The sequence below is a fragment of the Pyxicephalus adspersus genome, chromosome 2 (assembly GCF_032062135.1).
Source record: "Pyxicephalus adspersus chromosome 2, UCB_Pads_2.0, whole genome shotgun sequence".
Taxonomy (NCBI): domain Eukaryota; kingdom Metazoa; phylum Chordata; class Amphibia; order Anura; family Pyxicephalidae; genus Pyxicephalus; species Pyxicephalus adspersus.
The window spans coordinates 51,753,148-51,773,290 of NC_092859.1; the positions used below are offsets into that span (position 1 = coordinate 51,753,148).

Below are 20,143 nucleotides of genomic sequence, written 5' to 3' on the forward strand. Positions count from 1 at the left end.
ACATGAGTGATCATGAGTGACTTCAACAATAAATGTGTACTGTAGTCTTCTTCATGGAAAAATAAGACATCCCCTGAAAATAAAACCTAGTGTGTTTTTGGGAGCCAAAAAAAATATAAGACAGTGTCTTATTTTCGGGGAAACACGGTATGTACAAGGTAAGAGAGTAGTCAATTCCTGTAATTCTCCAATATTTACAATGAAAGGACAGGTTATATGACAGTTAATTATTATCCTTAGTTCAACTCTAATGTATTATTATACCTAAACAGTATTTTCTATTTTACCTGTTCATATGAAGGCTTTTCGGAAAGTTCAAGTTGCCCACTCGAGGAGGATTTTCTGTCTGCAATTTGAAAACCTAAGTTACTGTTTGATAAATATTGTTTGTTAAATGCTGAACATCTAACATACAGTACCAATAAAACTGGAATAATTTTTTTTTTTAACCTAAAGAAGGTTACTAAAGTTGTATGCAAACTACATGGGTAAACTAGTATAAATTAGCAATATAAATATGAATATAGTTACAGATTAGCAGATCGTACATCGTACATTTTGCATGCTTCATTAAACAAATTTAGATTAAAGTGACGCTTTTATAAAAATATTTTTTTTAATATGAGATTTATCAGTAAGTAGAGTAACATGAGCAGGAAAGGTACTAAAACAGGGGAAACTGCAGAAGCTGTTATTTTGTCTTTAGAATACCAACAAGTGCATATTCAAAAGACCCATCCAATTTGTTAGAAAGTGGGTCGTTTATAAATACTATCCTGTGCATGTGGAGAGTCTCAAGGTAACTTTCCAAAATTCTAAATCTAAACCTTTACCTACATATTTAAGGAAGTGACTTACTTAAAAACATGGTGACTAAATCAATACCTACATAATTGTATTAATGTAAACCAAATGGGGTTTCAAAAAGTTCACAAGAATTGTGTGACAATGTTTTATTCAGTTTTCTATCTCTACTATATAAGGTGTAAGTCTCATACATACAAAACATACTCTTGCCAGTCATGTATTTGTATTGGCCCCAAAGCATGCCAGAGACTCTTCCGTGGTTCAGAGCTCATGTGGTTTTTCTAGCTTGAAAACTGACTGACTGTTTCTATCCCCTTGCTAAAATGTCTAAACCTAAAAAAATACCTTGCAATAGATGTTACACTTTGGTTACAAGAATTCCTGTGCAAAATTGCTGTGTGAATATAATTAATTACACTAATGTCAACAAAGAGTGGATGATATTACAGGTAGAATGGCAAAACAGCTTTGGTACCAGTGGATATTTTGGAAAACTCAGCTTGAAACACCTAGCTAATAGTAATTTGCTGTCATTTTTTTTGTTACTGTTATTTTTTTGCATTCATTGATTGCCATTGCTGCTTTGTTGTGTATTGGCAAATTATCAATATACCTTAATGAATTGAACCTTAGGGAACTGATCCTAGCTAAAAGTTGTCAGTTTAGGTAGTAGATATTTTATAGGACATGTAGTAATTTCATATCGTAGAGGCTGGGCTCAGACTAAAGAGTGGGCTGTCTTAAGTGTGGAGAAATATTAGAAAAACTATAATTTAAATTATAAAAATTATAATTTAAAATAAAAAAAAAACCATAAATCCAATTAAAAAGTACAGCTTCATTTACTGTACAAGTGACTTCTAGATATGAACAAGGCTTCCCTGCTTGCTCGTGTGCAGGACAAGAGGCTCGATGGGGGGAGGGGTGGTTCGCATGATTTGCAGAAGAAGTCTTTTGCTGTTCTGCAACATCTTGTAACTTTTTAATGACCCAAGACAAATAATATTAATATGTTGAGACAAACATTTGTCCTAATTGCATTTATTAAAATAATGTACCTGTTCCGACTTTTATACATATTCAACTTAACAACAAACCTACAGTCCCTATCTCGTATGTAAACCGGGGACTACCTGTACATGCTTTTATAAACAGTGTTTTTAAGTAGTATCCCCTGTAGTTTTTCCTTGTTGAAAGTACCTTGTTCTCAACTTCTTTGAATTTCTTGGAACATATTTTTTAAAATAAATAAATAATTAAAGCTAAATTTGTATGACTTACTTTTGCAAGATGATGAAACTATATCTTTTAGAATTTTAATTCGTGATTTTCTTGTGTGATGTGTGTGATTCTGAAGAAGAACATTTAATATATTTTCGTTTTCCTCCTGATTTGTTCCATTAGGGCACACTCTGTGTTTCAGTAGATGATCTGCAAGAAAATAAAAACACACACACATATTTATCATTTTTAAAAGCTCGAGAAAAGGAAAATGTTGGTGTTGCCTAAAGACATTTTTGGGGTTATTCAGCTTCAAAAAATACCAGCTATAACCTATTACCTGGTTACAGATCTATGTAAAAATGCATATAACACCAAAACAGCTTTTTCCCATATATTAGCATGTAATAAGCATTAATGCTGAGAAACACTAAACAAAAAAGTGTGCCAATTTACTTATGGGATCTAACTTCGTAGGATTCAGATCATTAGAAAAATCTGTTACCCTCTTACAATTCAATGCAGAACAGGTTTATGAACTGGTATACCCACAGTAAAACTAGCTGGATTGTAGGATTGTGAGACATTTCCAGTTCCAGAATTCAAGAATAGATCAGTTTTTCAGGGCTGGAGTTAGTAAATTATATACATAAATTATCACAATCATTATAGACCAGATTAAGGGACAATTGAGTCATAGATCTATGGGAAGCTTAAGGCTACGTAGACATATAAGATGATTTTCATCTGATAATCGCCTCAGGGCTGATATCAGATGAGAATCTGGTGTGTTTACAACGCTTGTCGTTCATGGATTCGTCCTGGCAGATCAACAAATGACCGTTCTATCTGTCTGACCACTCCTGTCAAGTTTCTTTTTATGGTAATTCCTCCTCTCCTACTCTCCTTACTGTTGGTGTTCCCCAAGGGTCTGTCCAGTTCCCTTTTCTCTTTACACCTCCTCTCTCGGTAGTCTCATATCCTCCTCTGGCTTACAGTACCATGCTGATGACTCTAAAATCTATCTGTCCACCCCTGACTTATCTCCCTCAGTCCTCGATAAGGTCTCATGCTGTCTCATTCCTGAAATTCAACCAGGATAAAACAGAACTTTTCATCATCACCCCCACCCCCCCAAATTCCCACATCTCCAAAATCCGCCCCACCTGTCCCCAGAAACCACCAAACTCCTTGTCCGGACTACTGTAACATCTTCCTCTCTGGTATTCCACTAACCTGACTCTCTCCTCCACAATGTATTATGGATGCTGCAGCCAGACTCATTCATCCTTCCCACCGCTCCTCTTCTGCTGCATCTCTTTCCAGTTCTCTTCACTGGCTTCCATTTCACCTTAGAATCAAATTCAAGCTCCTATGCTTTGCCTTCAAATCCTTCCACAGTTCTTGTCCCACTTACCTTTCTGACCTGGTAAAAAATATACTCCCCCAGCCGCTCTCTCTGCTCCTCTGATGACCTACAATGGACTTCCTAACTCATAACCCCATCACACGCAAGGCTCCAAGACATTTTTTTAGAGCTGCCCCAACTCTTTGGAATGATCTTCCTCGTCCTATTTGGCTTGCTCCTACTTTCTGCTCATCTAAAAGAGTGCTCAAAACCCATTTTTTCAAACTTGCCTACCCGTCTTCTTCTATCTTTTGAAACTGTCACTACTTCCCACCACTACATAACTCCCCTCCTATTCTGTGTTAATTGCCCCACCTCCTGTCTGTATTTGTCTTTCATTTGCTACACCTATCCAATGTACAGCGCTGCGTAATATATTGGCGCTGTATAAATCCTGTTTATTATTAATATTATTAATATTAATATTAATAATAATTAAAGGTGAGAGAGCGCAGCTGGGTTACTCTCTGTCGTTTTCCCCCCTACCCTCACCATTGAGCTGTATGTACAGTGCTCTTTCAGTCTTTTGTCGGTGGAAAGGATTGTGAAAGATCCTTTCCAACGACAGTTATTAAACGTGTGTACCCAGTGCTCAGTAGGTTGCAATTCTGTGTACAGGTTCGTAATAAATGTTTTTCACATGTGAAGCATGGAATTTCAAATACAATTGGATCCTATATGTTAGTTTTAATAGTTCCAATATACAATACCTATTATTTCTCTAAATGTACTCTTTTCTGTGTCCAGTAAAATAATTCCCTTTTCAAAACATGTTCTTAGCTCAAATAAACTATGTAAAGTTAAGGTAGTAACGTGAGGTTTGCTCCATCTTTCTCCTCCATCTTCAATTTTCTCTTCAAATCTAACCCACCTGCAAAAACGTGAACACAGTAATTAGCATGACAACAATATATAATACAATAAATATAACCTACAGTAGCTCATCATGGAAATATCCAAAAGGTCCTGACCCCAAGGAATGCCTTTTGTCTGGCAGTTAAATGAACCTCTCTGCTCTTAACTGGCAAAAAAAGGAAGTAAGATTTTCACGTAACCTGGTTGCAAACAGTAACTCATGTGCGTGTCAAGCATAAGGATGTTTTGCTGGACAAAGTTTACTTCAGCAAGAATGTCACTTTCCAGTAAAAGCAATGGTATTTCCTATGAGATATACCACTTACATTTACACATAAATTGTGTAAGATATGTAAAGAGTTTTGTATTTTATTTGTAATGTTGGCCTTTGTAACAGATTTCATTGTCTTAAGGGACTTTTCCAAAACAAACATATTCAGGGTAATCAGAGTCAGGTTTAATAGCCTGGTTTACACACCGAAGACAGAGTGGACAATCTGATCAAGACAGATTTCTTGTAAACTAAAGAGTTTCTAGGGTCTTCTAGTAAAAACTGTTGGCGCATGCCCAATAGCTAGTGTGGTAAATTCAATAAACTGGACAGTGATGAGCCAATCACAGATGCAAAGGTTGCTGGAAAGTTCTGGAATCAGAGGAAATAGTTTCTAAGTCAGAATGCCTCTGTGTAGTGGAGGGGGAGAAGCCCCAGGACAATGACAGGACACACCTTAAACACCATCAAGATAGCCAACCTGCTGAGAGGGCTTGGCACTGGTACCATCCACTGTAAGGATTCTCCAGGGAGACTTAAGGGAAATCTAATACTATACCATATTGAGGACAGGTTTTCTAAGACAGTTTTGATCTATTACAGACAAAGGCTGGGTAATAATTTAGGTATTCCAATGCTTTGGGGTTCTTTATGTGTAATTTTGTCTGTGTGGTCCAGTATTAGATTGTGTAAATTCTATCCTCCCTGTGTAATAATACAGAATACTCCTATTTTATTGATTAATCCTTTTTCTGTATTGTTGGTGGGAGTGTGCAGTAATTGTACAAACCTATTGTAAGATGTATGGTCATCTTGAGGAAAGAGTTCAAAGATCGTTGTTGATTCCTTTCCATATTATCATCATTGTGATTTCTATATGTATATAAATATATTCTTAATATCATAAACCATAGCTTGCATGCTATCATTTTCTTTAGTGTCCCCTTCCCTAAAACCTTTTTAAATTGTATTTCTTACAATTGTTTTTTCCCAGCGAAGTCCAAGCTTTAGCACAAACAACAGTTTTCTCTAGTGAGACCCCCACAAGCAAGCATTTAGATTTGTCTTTCCACAGTGAGATCTAATGCTCAGCATAAAGATCTCATCCTCCACCGTCATCTCACACAATAATTTTTTCCCCAGTGAGTGAACGATTCCTCACTTTTTTTTATCCACAAAACTGCATATTGCTCTATTAACCACTAGGTATTGCGGTAAAGGTTGCCAGGTGGCTGTAAAGAAATAACACAGCTCAATAAAAAAAAAAATTAAAAAATTAAAATTTTAAAATATATTTAGTGTATTTTAGGTCTGCTGAATCCAGAAATGACATTAGTTTCGTTGAATTGGCTGTAGTTCCTGTGATACAGAAATTCTAATATATACAATTTTACCATCAGCAAATGTTAACACAACATATTATGTATATTATATGTACATATTATGCATTTTATGTATTAAATGTAGCTTTATCTTCATGAAAATTTCTTTTGCTTTCTTTTTTTTTCATACATTTTCTTTTTTTTTTTACAGAAATATGAGTTCTTTAAGCAGAAGTTGTTTAAAGGACCCTAATGTATTTTGCTACATTTGAAGTGAATATTCTCAGCAAAAAAAGAGAAGAAACATTGCAGAATTTGTGAAACAAGCATATCTTGCATATTTTGGTATTAAACTGGGGGACCAAGATAAGTATTGTGCTCCCCATATGGTATGCAAAACTTGTGTAGAGTGTCTACGTCAGTGGAAAAATGGAAAACTGAAAAGTTTGAAATTTGGTGTACCTAAGGTATGACGAGAGCCCACAAATCATCATAATGATTGTTTTTTTTGTGCTGTGAATGTAAAAAGTTTCAATTGTTACAAGAAAAACAAGTGGGAGTACCCTGATTTGGAATCAGCAAGACGACCTGTGCTGCATGGTGCTGATGTTCCCATACCAGTGTTCAGTACACTCCCTGATATTCCTGTATCTAACATGGAGGATATACAGGGTTTGGAGTGTAATCCAGGAGTTAGGAGTGGAAGTGAATATGAAGGAAGTGTTTCATCAAACCAGCAGTTCTCCCAGGAAGAGGTCAATGATTTAATACGTGACCTAAGTCTGTTAAAACAAGCATCTGAACTTTTAAAATCCAGGCTTAAAGAAAAGAACTGTCTGAGACCAGAATGTAAAATACCAGTTTATAGGACAGGAGAGGTGGCACTATCTATTACTCCTACCATATTTCCGGGAAGATGGAGACTTTGTGTACTGTTGTAACATCCCTGGACTACTAGTCCATATGGGAGTACCAGAATACCGAGCAGAAGACTGGTGGCTTTTCATAGACAGTTCCACTCGAAGTTTGAAATCTGTTTTATTGCATAATGGCAACTCCTATGCATCAATTCCAATTGGTCACTCAAAGCTCTGTTACAAACCAAGGTCATGTTTAAAAGGAGCCAAAACCAACAAAAGTCAGATACGTAGATCCCTGCTTCCTCTGCTTTCCTATACTTATCATGTATCAATTAACATATATATTTTATACACACACAAGGAAGTACACACTTTTTCATTTCAATGGTTGTATGCAAAAGGACATAATAAAAAAATCATCTGGTCCCTAGCAGGTTCCAAACTTAGGTAACTGCAACCTCAAATAAACCACATGACACACCTGACTTTTAACACCACGTAATTATTTATTTAAACAATGAGAAAGCAGTGTGTGTGAAACAATGAATACTGTATAACTGTACCACTTTTTTTATTAGGAATTATGAGGGTAATTAGCAGCAAGGTGCTGCTAATCAACTATACTTGATTAAATGATCATCAGCAATTGTGACCACCTAATTAAAAAAGAAAGTTTTGGCAGTTTGCTGGTCTGCAGTATCCAGGTGTGTGTTAACAAAATGTCAAGGAGGAAACAAATCCACAATCATCTTGGAGAAGAAATTGTTGGTTAATGAGAAATTTTTCAAACAATTTGAAGTCAATCATTTTACAGCAGGGGTGCCCAACCTACGGCCCTATGGCCTGTGGGCCACATCCAGCTCTCTGCTCATTCTTTTTCAGCTCTCTCTGCTCCTTGTCTTGCGGGGGATGAGCTGCTCGCATCTCCTATGTATCTCTATGAGATTGTGCTGCCAGGAGAGGGAGCTGCTTCTGCCAACCTTGTACTGTGACCTTGATCTTAGTAACCTTACTTTGTGCAGCAGCATGAGAGCTATGTGCATGCTGCTTTCGTTATCCCCATGTATAAAACTTCATATCTCCTACAGTGAGTCATAGAAATGTGAAATTTTCAGGGTACACAGGGGACACTGAGAGCTATTATTAAATTTTAGTGTATTTAGTGAATTTGGTGTTTTGTTGTTCCCAGTTGTTTTGTTAAGGTACTACATAGTTTTCTTTTTTCATCTTTTGTTATATTCTTGGTAACTTTTTTAGATTTTTGAAATGTCCTTTTGTTATCCTTTATTCCTTATGGGGTTTTTTTCTTTAATATAAGCCATGGGCCACATAGGTTTTATGTTTTGCTTCCTAAACATATAAAATTCCACCATTTTGCTGTACCAGCACAGCCATTACACCAGTTATTGTCTGGGTGGCCAGGTATTGTCTGCATCATTACAAATGTCCTAGCCTACTTAGCCCAAGTGTAAGGATCTGATTTTCTACCTGTTCTTTAGCAATGTGTGCAGATGTGTACTGTCCATAAATATGATCAGAGGGGTAAAAGTTTGTAAATCCAGACTTATTAAAATAAATCCAATTAAACCTAATTCCCATGGGTGCCATAAAGTCTGAGAAAATGCTGTTTTAAGTTACAATAATGAAAATGTGAAATGTTGTCAAATGGCAGAGGAGGTGACTTCAATACTCTTGCTGTCCCCTCTTTCAAAATTCTGTTCCTTACTGTCCTTGAAGAAGCTCAATGGATAAGTAGTGAAACATCTTCAACATTACAGAAAAAGTCTACTAACATTTCACTGAATATTACTGCAAACTAGCAGTTATAAGGTAGCTTTGAGTCTGTAAAATTTAATCATAGCCGAGTATGAGAAAGATTTGGAGACATAATCACACATGTACACCTTTTGGAGTATATGTGGGTCTATAGAAGAAAAATCAGGAAAAAAAAAATACCTGTCACAAAAAAAAAAAAAAAAAAATATGTAGTGGTCTCTTTCCAATCTTAGGCTATGTACACGTGCTCGATTTCAATTATTGTCATTGGAAACAATCTTTCATGATCATTTCCAACTAAAAAACAACTGAATGATGAATGAACAAGTACTGCACTGGAACATTTTTCAGTTCTAAGTTAAGAAAACATAAGCCAAATGCAAACATCCGTACTAACATGTTTCTTTCATAGTTTACAGAAAGATGATGTCTCTGCAGCCCTCTATAAAGGATGAGGCACAGGAACACAAAGTAACATTTTGTGGTGCTGTGTTAAGGTGCGTACACACTTCCAATTTTTATCGTTCCAATCGAACGACGAACGATCGATTGGGCAAAAAATCGTTCGTAAAAAAGTAACCAACGACGCCGACGAACGAGGAAAGTCGCTGGAAACGAACGACCGGACCGACGGATCGGATTGGACGACGATCGTTGACCATCGTCCGTGTGTACGGTCGTTCGTTGATCGTCCATGATCTGTGCATGCGTAATGAACGAACGTCCGTTCACTTTCCTGTCGTGCACATAGTTCCTCTATCGCTCAAACGATCGTATCTATTGTGTGTACAATATCTACGAACGATCGTGTCGTTATCTCTATGTGCAGGATCGGTGCTATACGATCGTTCATATATATCGTGCATGAACGTTCGTCGTTCGTTTTCCAACGATAATAATTGGAAGTGTGTATGTAGCTTTAGACAAAGAGTGTGAGAGTTTAAAACAGCTGATAGGAAAAGGATAGTTAGTGTTTACTTTGTAACAGTTTAGAGGGTGAGATAGGTTAAAATTATTATTATTGTTATTATTATTACTAATATTATTATTAATAATATTATAAACAATATTTTTAAAGCAGCTAAATAATACCCAACACTGTACAAGAAATAGGGGTTGCAAATGAAAGACAGATGCAAACAACACAGAGGAAGGAGAGGACCTTGCCTAAATAAGTTAACAATCTAAGAGGAATAGGATGGAAAATGGTATATAGAATGCTTGCTAAGTAGTGAGGGTTTAGGAGAGAGAAGAAAAGGGCTAGGTGAGTTTTAAAGATGGATTTTTTGGAATAATTTGGGGTTAAATGTTAGCCAGTGTTGAGATTTGCAAAGAGAGGCAGCAGATGAGGAGTGGTGAGAAGAATAGATAAGTGTAGCTGCAGCAATAATGATAGATTGTAGAGGCTGGGGTTTGGTTAGTGGGATGCCAGAAAAGAGGATATTGCAGTAGTTGTGAATAGAGGTGATAAAAGCATGTAATATGAGTTTCAAGGTCCTAGTGAAAGAGAGTGCTGAAAGGTGACGTCAAGACAACATACCAGAAGGGGAAGGTTGAATAACCATGGAGGTGACTCTGAATCACCAACGAAGAAATAATCTAACAGCCTATACCAACCACAATAGGAGTATATATGACTTTACAGACAGACCCTAAATATACTGTAATAAATGTTAAGTATATTTTTGTTCATTGGTATGTCTAATAAACAATATTGTAAATTTTAAATGCCAATAACAATTAATTTTTTTTGATATCCACTGTAGCAACAACTCATGGTATGTAGGGGGTCAGTTATCATTTTAGTTTACTCTCCAACTGTGTTACTAACAGTTAGGGAGATGTCAAGGGGAGACTTTCAAAGTGTGTGTAGGGGGAGGGGGGGTAAGTTCTGTTCTATCAATTTTTAGTTTCAGAAACCTGTTAGCCATCCTTGATGAAATGGCTGACAGACAGCATAAAACTTTATAGGTATAGGAGAGAAAATGTTCCCCTGTTTCTGTTTCTTCATCTTATAGTCATCAATGCTCCACAGGAAAATATTTGGCCAGGAAACAGAAGTACATTTTTAGCTATCCAACTGAAAGCTCTCCTGGCCAAGCTACTCATGGTACAGTGCCTGCTGTACGAGTTGGTGTGTAGCCAGTTCTATGCGATGGCAGATACACAGAGCAGTGCGTACAGGCAGGGGAAATACTTCACTACTTCACACGGCACTGACATGTTCCTGTGTTACAATCTGTTATCGCCCAGTAGATTGGTCAGGAGGAAGAGCTCCAGGGTCCTCTTCTGATTCTTCTTCTCCTTTGGGGAAACATGAGAAAGCTTTTGCATTCCTCTATATGGCATGTGTAAGCTCAGGTACTAGCATGCAATTCTTTATCCAATAAGTCTGGGAGAGAGAAATCAAACAGCCAGCAAGTTGCTTTTTGCCATGCAAAAATGAATTGTGCTCTGGCTCTGTTATGTTCTCTGATTTGCATTGATGTCTAGGCCATGGACATAAAAGTCTGCAACCACTTCAGCAGATCCTACAGTGCAAAAATGCTTTGAGACTTGCAGAAACAGTATGGTCTTCCATTCCACAAAATGATCTCTGACCTTCCAACCTGTTAGAATTCAACATTACATATGCTGGACCACCAGTATGAGCAACGGAAAGCTGTAACTGGCGATCTCATTAGTTCTATTAACCCAGGCTTCCTTTTAGGTATATTATGAAATTTGTCACCTGGAAAATTTTCAGGTTAGGAGCCATACTGGATTTGATGCAGCAGGTAAAAGAGGAGGAAGGCTATCAATATTTGCCTGAGAAACATGAAGGTGTTAGTTAGTTAGACATCTATGAAGTCATGCTGAGGATAAGGAGGAGGGAGAAGAGGAAGCCCATAGAGGGAGGGGGCAGAGGTAGAGAATTACTGGTGCATCTTGACAAAGATGGCAAATTGCTTGTTTTTACAGTTGTGTAAAACAACTGTATTGTTGATAATAAACAAAGAGATGACTTCTGGATAGCTGCACGCTTAGTCTCTTGCTTTCGCAGCAGCCTTCAGTAAGGGAGTCAAAATGCTTGGTTATGAAGGAACATTATGTTGTAAGTATACATCAGCAATATTTTCAATTGCGTAAAAAAAAAAATAACTTTTTATGCAGAGTTAAAGGTAAAAAGATCATGAAAATGAATTTTCAAGACCTAAAATCTACTAGATTCCTAAAATTGACTCAATGCAAATTAGAGAAGAAATTATGATTTGAAATTATGATTTTTTTTTTTTTTTTTAAAGTTTAAAATGCTTATTTTCGATACAGTGTTCCTAGTTACTTTGTGTTTTTTTCATCCAAAATAGGCATTTGAGTCCTTACAAGAAAATATTTCTAACTTTTCATTTTAATCCTGACATAAGTTTTTAGAGCATTCTGACCAAACATTGTCACAGTCAGAACTATGCACTTGCAACAACCTGATTTTAGGATGAATCAGACCACTAGCAAAGATAAAATAAATCTGTTCGTGTTCACAAGTTTGTGATTTCCAGCCCCACACATTGCACATATGCATTCTTTTGGTTTTTTCACTGCTCTGTTCAGCCAGCAGGGTGCAGAGCTGCAACAAGGATCAAATAGAAAACACAGGCTGCTGGAGTATATCAAAAGTAATTGTATACTAGCTCTATTTTAAAGAGCACCTTTAATTGGGTTATTGTTTACCCAGAGAGGTTTGCTTTCTTATTTATGGTCCTATATGTTCATTTGTGACTTTTGATAGTGGAACTAGTTCATGTGAATCAACTAAATCCCAGGCGTTGCTTTAAAATGGCACCTCGGGCATTTCCTTTGGGTCTGGCACCTGGACCACTTCCTTTGGACCTTGGTGCTATCACACAGTGGGCTTGATTTATAAAGCTCCCAAAGGCTGGAGAAGATACATTTCATTGGTGAACCTGGGTGATCCAGCAGGCCTGGAATAGTTTTCTTAAGTCATTTGCTATGAGCGTGTTGTCTCTTTGAATACAACCTGCCCACTCTCCCATTGCAGGCTCAGACCTGCGATAGGAAAGTGGGCGGAGTCTGGTATCATGATGTCATTCGGGGGAAAGTGTCTTCCCCTTTGAGTGAAACAGGCAGGGATGTGGTGGGGTGGGCATGTACCATGCCCCCTCTTCTTTTTTTGTGACTACACCCCTGATTATAGCACATACTTAACTTGTGCTGTCACCATGCAGTGATGACACTTCCATGAATGACTGGTGCCATCTTCACCCCCAGCTCCACGGCGGAGATTGCAATCACCCCCATTGGTTGGATTGGATTATGTAACTCTTTTAAAGCAGGAGTTAGTTATTTGGGAGCCAGGAAGTTCGTTTTTTGACAAAAGAAACATTGCATGTACCTTTTATCAAATAGTACAACCTCCTGGTGTCTGCTTTAAAGTGTATGTGTGTGTCATTGTTTTTTTTTTTTCTTTAGCAATCATGAAAATTGGGTATTGTGCTAATCCCACTTTAATCTACCTTTATTTTTAGTTATGTTAGTAATTTATGTCAATTTACAAATACATTTCAACATAGCCTTAAGAGGATAATAAAAAGTTCCTCTATCTTTAATTGAGCTATACTTTTGTGCTACATAACACATTTTAGGTATTATCAAATCTTTACAATCCAGTTGTTTATTGATTAGGTTGAATTCATAAAATTTAGGTAGTTTTATAACATATTGCAATCCTCATATAATGACATCTGTTCTAGCTGTTCAGGGTTTTTCTGCCTGCCACAGTGCTTAACTATGCAATTTGATTATTGTATCTACTCTGCTTAACTAATATATATTCTTAACTACTTTTATATCATAACCTTTTTTATATATTTAATTATATAAAATCACTATAAAATTTGTAAATTAATACCTTGCTGTCTCTTTCCATTTGACATCTTCATGTACATTGACAAGTTCATTAAGTTGTGTGAACAGTAAATTGCTTTCTTCATTCTCATCTTCTTGGTCCCCTACAATAAATTCAATTTTCACAGGTGCATTTGTTGGAGATATCCTTGAGTGAAATATACTGCGATCTGCTGCTTGAGATAGGATAATAGAACTCCGACTCCTAAGTCCCTCAGAACGCCCACAACTCCCAGTTTCAAATCTGGGTAACTCCACATCAAGAAATGGATCATTCTCTGCTATCTTCATTTGGAAAACTCTGAAAGAAGGCACTTTCAGCACAAAAACCCAAATCACAATGTGCAAAACACAATATGTGCACTTCTTAATACCTAAATGTTAGCTAATATTTACACTAAACACAATTGGTCTTATGGCAAGCCCAGATTTCTGAAACATTCCTGTTTACACTCAAAACAAGCTACTAGCAGTAATGAGAGAGGGAGAGATAGAGAGAGAGAGGTACAAAATGCGAAGTGTTCTAAATATAAATCTGATATTGTAGAATAATGTATTACTGTATCTAAATAACATTGATATAAAAAAAAAATATCAAATATTATCAGGCTGACATCCAAATATCTAAGAGAATGGCTGACAAAATTATGTAAAAAAGATATATGATGCAACACTCTTGTTAGTGACCTGTATAGTGACAGGCTAAATTCACCATTTTAATTTGTAAATTTCTTGGTCAGGGATATTCAGCAGAGGCTATGTATGAAGTATTAACAGCAGATTATAGTTTGAAGAGGAGACACTTAACTGATTGCAGGGACAGAAAGGCTTGAGTAAGATTTTAGAAGCAGCAAGGAGGGTTGAGAACAGTTCATTTAGAGAGCAGATAGGAGAAAGCATTTAGAGAGGATGATGGGATACCCAACATATCCCGACATCCTATACTGGGCTGTGCATGCATGCAAGCATATTTATGTACATAAGATAAACATACCATATAACAGACATATAAACCAACATTAAAAGGAAGTTGTTAATAGGCACAAACATTATTAAAAGTCCAACTTAGGCAATATAAAAGGTACCATTTTCCAATAACACTGGGGAAAGCATTTTTTGTTGAGTTAGATCGTACACTTTTTTTTTACTCATTTTTGGGTGGTGAATCTAGAAATTACCCCAGTTTTTTGCTATCACATCCAGTTTTATGATACAGGGTACCCTCCATTTTTGTCAAAAAACATCAAAAGGACATTCCATCTACCAATACCTCCTTCCATGAGCTTCAGATCTTGGTGGAATCGTTTACCTTGCTCATCACTGACTGCACCAAGGTTTTCCGGGAAGTTAGAAACATGGCTATGCAGAAAATGAACCTTGATGCTCATATTGCAACCAAGCATTTTGTAGCTCTCCAAGAGTTTCTGGACAATTTCTGTGTAATTATTCGCTTGTGTGTTTCCAAGAAAGTCTTTGACAATGGCTTTGAATGATAACCAAGCATTCTTTTCGACTTCTGACATTGTCCTAATCAAATGTTCATCTTTGATGAGCTGCCGAATCTGTTGACCATCAAAACACACCGGCCTTTATTTTTTCAAATGACAGGCTAGGAAATGCCAAAATGAGGCACTTGAAAGTCTCCTTCAGTTGGCAAAACCTTAACGAACTGCTTCATCAGACCCAGTTTCATGTGCAGAGGCAGAAAAATGATATTTTTTCTATCAACAAGTGGCTCATGTAGAATGTTTGGATTACTGGTTTTAGGGCAGAACTTGGAGGCCAATTCCTTTCCATCCAATGTCTCTCACAAGCTCTCCTGTCCCACATGCACAGATATCAGGGATACTTGATGTATCCGCGTTGCTGACCAAGAAGGAAGCATACAATTTTAAGGTCAACACAGATGACCCAATTGTGTTGGTGATATTGCAACAACTCAATGACTCTCTTTATATCTGCATATTCTTCACAAAGAGAAAATGAAAGGCCAATTAGGACTGACCCAAATATTTTGCCATTGTAAAGGAGGACACACTTTAAGCTCCGCTTTGAGCTATCGATGAATAGTCCCCATTCAGCTGAGTTATGAATTGGAATTCCCAATTCCTCCATTAAACCAGGTATATTATGGCAATACACAAAGCCACTGTCAGTTCTAAAGTACTGCAGAAATGCAATTTCTCTGGTTCGAAAGTAAGATACCTTTGTTCCTCTTTCAAGAACGTTTTTCTCATGCACTCTTGATGCTAGGAGTTCTAAAGCCTTCTTCAATAGTCCTAAATCATGTGCCAAATCACTCAACTCATGCTGATCAAATCCCTTACGAACAGAGTTCTCTTCAATTTCAAACTCTTCATCATTGTTGTCAACTAGTTCATCACCATAATCATGTTCTTCAAGAAAGGGTCATGTAACAAAAACCGGCACTGGGATTTCATCTGAATGAGCCACTGGGCGTATAGCCGATGGTAGACTTAGATACTCTATGTTACATTTATTTTTCTTGTTATATCCTGAAGTTTTCACTATACAAAAGTAACAGTCACTGAAATGACCTCCTGGCTCTCGCCAAACCATAGGTATGTTTTATATGTTTGGGGAATATTTTTTTTCTTTTAATTCTTTATTTTCACAGGAACAGTATATGATAACATATGATGCCTTCAATTACCCAGATTTTGCAAGTAAAATCATATAAGTGTACCACACATGCAATTGGAAGGTAAAATTGCCAGAATATGTCAAAACGCAGATGAAACATTCAAGCAAATGCAGCTTACTATGAAAACTTAAGTTCATGAAGAACATAGTTCAGGATTTGCAGAGGTTAGGAGCAGCTAGGGAAGCATTTCCTGGCATTTACCACTTACCAGTCCACAGACTATTAGTAGTATGTACCTTGAAGATGAAACTGAAACCTTTCAAAATTTCCAATAGTGAAGTGGAAAGAACGGATAAGAGGGGGAAAAACCTAATTTTTATTTCAGGCTATTCACAAAAAGAACAAAAATCTGGTAAGATAATTTATATATTCACCCATTCACCCATCCACCCACAAAAAACATGAAACAAAAGTTATACATTAACAATGTTACACTGTTCTTCCATTAAACTGCACCTATTGTATAGAAGTAGCATATGTTATGGTTTTCTTTCGCTTATAGTGTGTAGTGGGGTGTAGTGATGTGCAACATGCCATAGATTTATCAGACCCGTAAACTGTAGGTTACCTTCCACTGAAGTGATATGCAATGCTGCTGCATTTTTGTGTTCAATTGTAAGCAGCACAAGGTGTGGACAACAAGTTGTTTTTTTTTTAATGTAAAGGTTATTGGCTGTCTTGTTTGCTAGAATGCCAAATGCACTTTCTTAAACCCCTTTTGGTAAAAATTTGTTGCCTTGATCATCCCTCAATTAGCGACAAAACTGCCCCCCCCCCCCTAATATCTTCTATCAGAAATTCATACTGGGCATTCAAAATAGCCATCAGCACAATGCTGAAAAAAACCTATTTATATGAAGTGGTGTGAACCACTTTCCCCAACTGGCGTGATCCTGACATCTATAGATCCCCCACAATTGATGAAGTTCTATATGTTGTGGAAATCTTCAGCCATTCTTTTGTTGTTTTAGGGAACTGTAAAGATAATATGAAATGTGGGAAAAAGTAAAATAAATTTGTTTAAATTTAATATTTTCTTTTACAGCAAATCACTCGATTTACATAAGAGGGAATAACAGAATCCACCCACCACTTCACCACCCCCATCCTTTCAGAATCAAGCACAAGAAGAAACAGAAAGCACACACACACAAGAATATCAGGAGAAGAATGTTCAAGCTACATCAAATTTGGTAGGTGCCCACATTTATTGCTATTGGTAATTTACATGTTTTTCTGTACTGTTCTTGCACGTTTCTTTACTTGGATGGTTGTTAATTTGAGTTTTTGCTATGTTATTTAAAAATTATTTCTGTTTCTAAAAAAGCTTTACCCAGAAAATAAAATTGCCCTTTTTTTTCTTATCCAGTGGCCAATTCTTACACCAGACTGTACGTTTCCTGGCTGGTGATATTACAGTGTTCACGAAATATACTATTGCTGTGGCAGCCTTCTTCGTTCATGAAAAATATTTAAAAGATATCTTGCTCAAATAAACAATGTAGTCCCCCCACCTTAAACAAATATATATAGCTTCCTGTACAACATTCTTCATCATTACCCAATCCCTTATTGATCACATCAGCATCATTATCCAATCTCTTATTGATCACATCAGCTGTGTGAATGGTCATTCGATTGTTCATATTGGGCATTTGTGAATCATTCTTTGAAATTAACTGTTTTTTCTGTACATAGATTACCTTTTAAAGCCAATAATAATTTGCAATGTGAAGGGAAAGGATGTTTTAGGGTCCTCTGCTGTTAATTGCAATTCATTATTGATGTAATTACACATTATAGTCATGTTATTATTTATCAGGGCAATGAACACTTCTTACAGTCTCAAAGCCAAGATCATGTACAATTTAATTCACAAATTCTTCATCTAATATATACTGTAGGATAAGTCTAATGTCTCCTAAAAATAAATGAGAGGAGGGATATTTTTAGGTAAGAATACACTCCAGCGTCTGAAAATACTATCTTTGATTTTTGTGATGTAAATACACATCTGATATGGTGCATAATGCAATACCTGAAATTCAAGTTTTTCAGGTTTCTGCATCTGACTCTTATTTCAAGGTAAAATTATTTATACATAAACAGAGCATGATAATTCCTCAGCAATGTTGGAGTTTACTGTAACAAATCTTGCTGGTTCTCTCTTTCTTCTCATAAAGTATTTTTTCACCATTCAACAAAATACATGCATATATGTGAATAGGTGAAAAGGCTAAGCCCCCCAGAGTGGCCAGCCATTCCAAGCACAAAAAACAGTGCAGTGACTTTTCCCAAACCAGTGGTATGTTTATTGGTGTAATTTAAAATATATAAATAGTGCTCCTAAACAAAATAGCAACTTCAAAATAAAAGCTATGTCCCAGCACACACTAAACAAGAACATACATTACTAAGACACTGAATAAAATTGTATCTGCCAGCCACAAAATGCCCTTTGCTGACCAGTGTCCACTCCTCTAGCAGATTCAGCTTGTCTAATTCCAAGACTGGAACACTACCTGTGAGCATGTCTATCTCATTAAAAGATTCAGAGACAGGTGCATTCCTGGGGTGGCAAGGAGGTTCCACAAAACATAAGATAGAAACCTGGGTAAACAGAAAGAAATAAAATATTAGGAGAGGTATTGAAATATTCTAACCCTAAGGATACTGCATAAACCCTTTCCACATTACTATACATCCTTACATAGAGGGTAAGTTTCTAGGCTAAGGGGGGAGCACCCCCCTCTTTTCGGAGTCTTTACTTTTTTGGAGGGCACAATATGTGCACAATGGAAGGCTGTTAAGGAAATTGTGACAGGCTGTGCATGACACAATAAAGACTAGTAATAGTTTATAGCAGGGGTGTCAAACTCTGGCTTGCAATGTCCTTTTTTTTGGCCCCAAATGGAATCCTGAATATAAATTGCAGCTGGCCCGCCGCTCCATTGAAATAGCACTGCTAGTACAATTCCTGACATCACTTGCGTCTTTAGACCAGCGACCTCTCTGCCTATGCGTGGCCCTGCATTTGACTGTTTTATAGGCGCAAGCAATGCCGGGAATTGTAGTAGCGGTATCACTCGCGTCTATAGACCAGCAGCCTCTCTGCCTATGCATGGCCCCGCATTGGACTGTTTTATAGACTCAGGGAATTGTAGTAGCGGTTCTATTTTAAATTCAAGTTTGGACCCCGATTTTGCCTAAGTTTTTAATTTTGGCCCACTGTATATTTAAGTTTGACACCCCTGGTATAAAGCATTTGAGTCTTTTTACAGTACACAATACATGTTTGTCATTGCCCTTGTACCCACAAAAATACATTTCCACAAGTGACAGGTGTGTGGTGCAAAAACCTTTAGGAACAAATAAAGTTTTTAAACACCCTTTAATTGCCTATGCCTTATGGTCAGTGCCTGTTTTAATGAAAAACTTTATTAAAGTAATACATCACAACTCTTTGTACACAGCCTCTGCCCACACCTTCACAGTTTTGCCCTGCACATCCAACATAGCCCTCTTCTCTCTGCACCCCTTCTCAGTGCAGACTGCCCCAGTAAAACCCCTTCTTTCCTCTAAGAACGTATCTATCCTCAATGACAAAATACAGTTCAGTGCAAATTCTCACTCCAAAGAGTGGAGTCCTACTCATGTACCTCGGTGCAGACCCCGGAAATGACCGCCCCCCAGTGTTGACCCCTCTTAAGTGCAGATTGCCCCCAAGTCCAGATCTACTTCTATTCAGTGCAGATTTAGCCCCCAATGCAGACCCTTTCTTAATACAGTGCAGACTAAGAAAAAATCCACCTCAGTTACAGACAGTTCACCCAGTGAAGACCCTTCTTCAGTGTAGACTGCACCTAAATGTAAACACCCCCCCCCCCCCAAAGCAAACTCTTTCTCATTGCACTAAATTAAAGCTGAAAGTCTGCAGTTCAACTACATCTGAGTTGTTTCATTTAAAATTAATTGTGGTAATGTACAGAACCAAAATTCAAAAAAAGTTGTCCAAATATTTATGGACTGAACTGTATATTGCCTTATAAAATCTTG

The 20,143-nt window shown here is 37.1% G+C and overlaps 1 protein-coding gene across 1 annotated transcript in view; it reads right to left on the reverse strand.

The window, feature by feature from the left end:
• Positions 1-13,720, reverse strand: part of SLC4A9 (solute carrier family 4 member 9) — a 90,769-nt gene extending 77,049 nt beyond the window's left edge. The window contains exons 1-4 of the mRNA XM_072400772.1: positions 13,427-13,720; positions 4,147-4,307; positions 2,089-2,238; positions 288-346 (exon numbers count right to left, since the gene is read on the reverse strand). Coding sequence (XP_072256873.1) covers positions 288-346; positions 2,089-2,238; positions 4,147-4,307; positions 13,427-13,713 — 657 coding nt within the window. The 5' untranslated portion in view covers positions 13,714-13,720. The remainder of the gene's footprint in view (positions 1-287; positions 347-2,088; positions 2,239-4,146; positions 4,308-13,426) is intronic.
• Positions 13,721-20,143: the final 6,423 nt, after the last annotated feature.